Source organism: Rhea americana, unplaced genomic scaffold (assembly GCF_003343005.1).
Source record: "Rhea americana isolate MKP2758 unplaced genomic scaffold, rheAme1 scaffold_963, whole genome shotgun sequence".
NCBI lineage: Eukaryota > Metazoa > Chordata > Aves > Rheiformes > Rheidae > Rhea > Rhea americana.
In genome coordinates this window covers 4,179-9,304 of record NW_028187159.1, presented here as the reverse complement: position 1 = coordinate 9,304, position 5,126 = coordinate 4,179, and the positions used below count along the sequence as shown (strand labels likewise).

The 5,126-nt window shown below is 64.7% G+C and overlaps 2 protein-coding genes across 2 annotated transcripts; one reads left to right on the top strand and one right to left on the bottom strand.

The window, feature by feature from the left end:
• Positions 1-146: 146 nt before the first annotated feature.
• LOC146584206 (tropomodulin-4-like) lies at positions 147-1,764 on the top strand (the record flags this gene model as incomplete). Its single annotated transcript, XM_085325207.1, has 5 exons — positions 147-277; positions 717-824; positions 1,040-1,183; positions 1,302-1,446; positions 1,571-1,764. Coding segments are annotated over 5 exons (551 nt in total), but the record flags the coding sequence as incomplete, so codon positions are not given.
• Positions 1,765-2,882: 1,118 nt separating this feature from the next.
• SCNM1 (sodium channel modifier 1) lies at positions 2,883-4,386 on the bottom strand (the record flags this gene model as incomplete). Its single annotated transcript, XM_085325204.1, has 7 exons — positions 2,883-3,080; positions 3,153-3,285; positions 3,429-3,601; positions 3,706-3,800; positions 3,876-3,973; positions 4,052-4,140; positions 4,292-4,386. Coding segments are annotated over 7 exons (783 nt in total), but the record flags the coding sequence as incomplete, so codon positions are not given.
• Between the last annotated feature and the right edge of the window lie 740 nt (positions 4,387-5,126).

Here is a 5,126-nt window from a genome sequence, read left to right as displayed (position 1 = left end):
GTGTGTGTGCACACGCCTCCGCGTGCGTCCACGTGCCCGTGTCCGTGCTTGGCTGCGTGGCCCCCCCGCCCCCCACGACACACGCGCGTGCACGGCCACGCCTGGACGCGAGGGAGCCCCACGTGCACACGCGTATCCCGCCCCAGGCGTGGTGAAGCCGGACAAATACAAGCCGGTGCCGGACGAGCCCCCGAACCCAACCAACGTGGAGGAGACGCTGCAGCAGATCCAGGCCAACGACGGGGCCTTGGAGGATGTCAACCTCAACAACATCAAGGTGAGGGGCCGGGTGCAAGTGTCCCCGTCCAAGGGGGTCCCTAGGGCATCTCCAGGGGGCTGCTCCCTGTCTTGGAGGGTGCCTGGGGTGTCCCCAAGGTGCTGGTAGTGTCCTGGAGTGTCCCTAGTGTGCTGGTCCCCATCTTGGTGTGCCCCCAAGAGCTGATCTCCATCCTGGTGCATCCCCGTAGRGCAGGTCCCTGTCCCACAGTGTCTGAAGGGCACCCAAGGATGCTGGTCCCTGACCTGGAGGATCCCTGAGGTGTCCGCCAGCGTGCTGGTCCCTGTCCAGGGCATTCCTGAAGCACATGTCCCCAGTCTGGGTGCCCCTGTGGTGCTGGTCCCCATCCATATCCCACACTCATAGCCCCTTGGGACATCCTGCATCCCCTTGGGAATGCCCCCACCTCCTTGGTGACATCCCTGTCCCCTCGTCACAGGACATTCCCATCTCCACGCTGAAGGCCGTCTGCGAGGCCATGAAAACCAACACCCACGTCAAGAAGCTCAGCCTGGTAGCAACCCGCAGCAACGACCCCGTGGCCAACGTGAGTCCCGGGTCCCCTCCGTGTGTCCCCTGGACATGGACAGGATGTGATCCYCTTCCCCTAGCTCCATACTGGAGGCACGGAGCTGCAAAGACCACCCAGYGGTGGCTTTTTCACAGTTCCCCAGCACCACCAGGGTGTTGGCAGCCCAGGACGTGCCAGTGGGAGAAACGCTGGCTCCCAGTGACACTCTAAGGTGACACCAGCTCTTATAGGCTGTGGCTGAGATGCTGATGGAGAATAAGACCTTGCAGAGCCTCAACATTGAGTCCAACTTCATCACCAGCGCTGGCATGATGAGCATCATCAAGGCCATGTATAACAACAGCACCCTGAGTGAGCTCAAGGTGGACAATCAGGTAGGGACGCGCATCTGTGGGTGGCCCAGGGTGATCATGAGGGTCCAGTTCCCCACCGGTGCAGGGTGGAGGGGTGCGTACCGGTCCCAGTTTACCCAGTCGCTCCCATACCCTGCAGTGCCAACGGCTGGGCGACACGGTGGAGATGGAGATGGCCACGATGCTGGAGCAGTGCCCCTCCGTCATCCGCTTCGGCTACCACTTCACACAGCAGGGCCCGCGGGCCCGTGCCGCCAGCGCCATCACCAAGAACAACGAGCTCCGTGAGTGCCCCGGCCGCACCCGCTCCGCGGCGGAGCGGCCTGAAGTCGATCGCCCGCAGCTCCGGGGTAGAAACTGGGGAGAAGGGGGTCCTATCGCTGACCCGTTTCTCCCTCTGCCCCGCAGGTCGCAAGCAGAAGAAAATATAACCCGCCACGGCTCCACGTCCCCCTGGCCGCCGCGGTGCCCCAGGCACGACGCCTCGAGGCAGCCGCCCGGAGCCAGGGGCGCGCGCTCAGCTCCCGACCCCGGCGCGGAAACAAGCTCACGTTTCTGCTCCTCGGGGGTCGGCTCCTCTGTAAATAAAGAGCACGGAGAGACAGGGGCTCGGGGCTCTGCTCGCGGCTGCGGGATCGCGGGTGGACACTGCTACAGGATGCAGGGAACCCTACAGATTAGCTGAGCGAGGGYGCCAGAGAGGGGCAAGGTCGGGGGCACCCTGTTTTTGGGGGGCCCCTCACTAGCCTSAAGCCGTTCAGGCAGGGCTGAGCCAGACACGCAGCACCCCGTGACGCAGGGTGCTGCCGCTCGGGAGCCGGCTGGCCCCGCGGCTGGTGTATTTTTACTCGGAGGATTGGGTTACAGGCTGGGCCGAGCGAGTGGAGGGAAYGGGGCGCTCCCGCAGCGAGGAGCCGGGTGCCCCCTGGCACGGAGCCACTCACCCAGGTTTACGTGGGCCCGGTGAGGTGGGTGGGGGGCCACAGGGATCCGGGAACAGCCCCCAGGCCCACACCGGGCTTGGCACAGCTCCCGCCAGCGCCCTGGCTCCCGGCCCGTCACCTATTTATAGACGAGGGTAGATCCCGGTGCCCAGGTGTAACATCACCCCAGGCAGCGCTGCCAGGGAGCCCGCGGTCCTCCCCGGGGTCAGGGTCTGGCCCCTCATGGACTCTTTGGCAGGTGCTTCTCCGGCAGCGTGGGTGCCAGCTCGGGGTGCCAGGCRGGGACAGGCTCTTAAACAAGAGTCCCATGGGTGCCATCCCAATATGGGGGCACCCGTAGGACCCGAGCTCTGGCAGGCAAAGGAGGGGTGGGGAAATTAAGGCAGGGGGTAGTGGAGGGTGACAGGATCAAGTACTTTCCGAAGGACTAGGACAGCTGCCGGGGAGGAGGAGGAGGGAGCCTGGTGCTGCCACCCCGAAAGGGCACGACCTGGGGGCACTTGCCAGCAGGCCAAAATAGTGAGTATGACTCGGGTCAGCGACAGGAGGGAACAGAGCGGAGATGAGCCAAAGCCAGAGCTGAGGTTGCTGGCAGCCCCAGCTGCTCGCAGCGCTCTGGCCATGGGGAGGATACCCCAAAACACACGCAGCACCGAGTATCCCAGGGGGCCAGAACGACGGGATCCCCCCCCACCACCCAACTCCTCCCCACGCAGCTCACGTCCGTGCACCCCGGGCCTTCCCCGCCAAGAGACCCCAACGGCTCGGACACGTCCTTCACCTCCAGCTGCCTCTATTAACGCGGGGCTTGGGGAGGGCTGGCGGCGCCCCCGGGGTGCCATCCCTCTGGGCACTGGCAGGACGGACAGGAGCCTCAGGCTGGCAGCAGCACAGGCGGCTCGTCCTCATCGGAGTCGAACTCGGCGTTCTCATCCTTCACCCACTTGCCGGAGCGGTCCTGGATCCAGCCAGCGCTGGGGACGGACGGACAGACAGTGAGATGTGGCTTGTCACAGGGCTCCCCGCGCCAACGGGGCCACGCTCACCTCCGGAGCTGCAGGTACCGCTCCAGGGCCTGGCGTCTCTCGGGGTTGAGGGCTTCGGGCTGGCTTGCAGGTGACGGCGAGGCTTTTCCTTTGCCGCTTCGCTGGGTCTGGCCTGCAGCTGCCTTTGGTGCGTCTGGGAGAGCGGAGAGGAGCGTGAGCTGGCAAGACACGCAGAAAGAGAAACCGAGGCAGGGCCGGGGCTGAGAACAAGCTGAGAACCCAGCGTCCTGCCTCTCCAGCACCAGCGTGGCCCCGGAGTCGCCGTCCCACCGTTACCTGCTCGCCTGCTGCGGTGGCCCGGCAGCAGGGCCGCCGAGGTGGTGTCCACAGCCTCCCTGCCCCTCTGCAAGGAGACCCCGGGCTCTGGCTGCCCCACGGCAGCGACACGCGCAGAGGCAGCGCTCGGCTCCATCTGAGTCGTAGCCGCTTTCGGGCTCTTTCTGTCCGCCCTAGGACAGGACGGGCGTCAGGCCCGGCTCCAGCCGTCGTCCCTAAACGCCGCCCCACGGGCGCCCGTAATCAGCCAGGGGATGGCGACCGAGGAAGGTCTTACCCGGTCCTCCGGCAGCGGCTGCTGTAGGGAGCAGCTTTCAGCAGAGCGCTCTGGGCTATCCTCCTCGTTCGCACCAGCAAAGGGGCCGGGGAGCCCTGGGGAGAAGGGGCAGAGCTCAAGGCAGCCCGGCCGAGGGTCTGGCCGGGAGGGGAAGAGGCGTCCGCACCCACCTGCGTGCCCGCCTCCTCCGCCCGCACAAATTCCTCGTGCTGTCGCTTCTGCACCTCGTTCTCAAACGAACGCTTCCTGCCGTAGAAGCTCTGCAGGCCTGGAAGAGAGCGAGAGGGTCGTGGGCCGGCCCAGCGTGGCCGGTGGCAACCTCCCGCCACGGGGCCTGTGCACTTACTGGCGATGTGTTTCTTGCCGGCCCTGTGGACCGCCAGCACGTCCAGCGTGTCAAAGATGGGGCGGTGGGTGCACACGGTGCAGGCGTACCTGTGCCAGGGAGGAGGCGCCGTCAGGCTCGCCCAGCCCCACGCTCGGAGATCAACAGAGCAGCCCCCGGCGGCAAGAGAGGTTCAAGCTGCTCCTGCTGCCCAGGCCCGTGGGAACTCGGGGTTTGCCCACCCGCGGGCGTCCCGCTCACCTCCCGCTCCTGAGCAGCAGCGCCTCGTCCTCAGGGATGTAGTTGGCAAGTAGATCTGCAACACGTTGTTTCTGAGAGGGATGAATGAGACGACGTTACAGAATCGCAGAATGGCTGAGGTTGGAAAGAACCTCTGGAGATCATCTAGTCCAACCSCCCTGCTCAAGAAGGGTCACCTACAGCACACTGTCCAACACTGCATCCAGGCAGGTTTCGCACGTCTCCRGAGAAGGAGACTCCACAGCCTCTCTGGGCAACCTGTTCCAGTGCTCCGCCACCCTCACAGTAAAGAAGTTTTTCCTCATATTCAGGTGGAACTTCCCATGATTCAGTTTTGGCCTGTTGCCTCTATCTGGGCACCACYGAGAAGAGTCTGGCCCCATCCCCTTGACATCCTCCCTTCGGCTATTCGCATACATTGATCAGATCCCCCCTCAGTCTTCTCATCTCCAGGCTGAACAGGCCCAGCTCTCGCAGCCGCTCCTCATAGGGCWGGTGCTCCAGACYTTTAATCATCTTAGTAGCCCTRCACTGGACTCTCTCCAGTAGCTCCATGTCTCTTGAACTGGGGAGCCCAGCACTGGACAYGGTACTGCAAATGTGGCCTCAAAGCGGTTAGCGGCTGCCAGAGGGGATTTCTGCCCCCAGTTCACCCTGAGGTCTCACCAGGCCGAGTGGGACAGACCAGGGGACCAACCCTCATTCTCAGCTCAGCCGCCCCATGGACCCATCCACCCCTCAGCCAGGAAACCTGGGCACCCTGGGGACCTCCAAAGGATGGAGGGCAGGCAGGATGAGGGGGGGGGGAGAGGTCTGGAGGGGACATTTGGAGGCA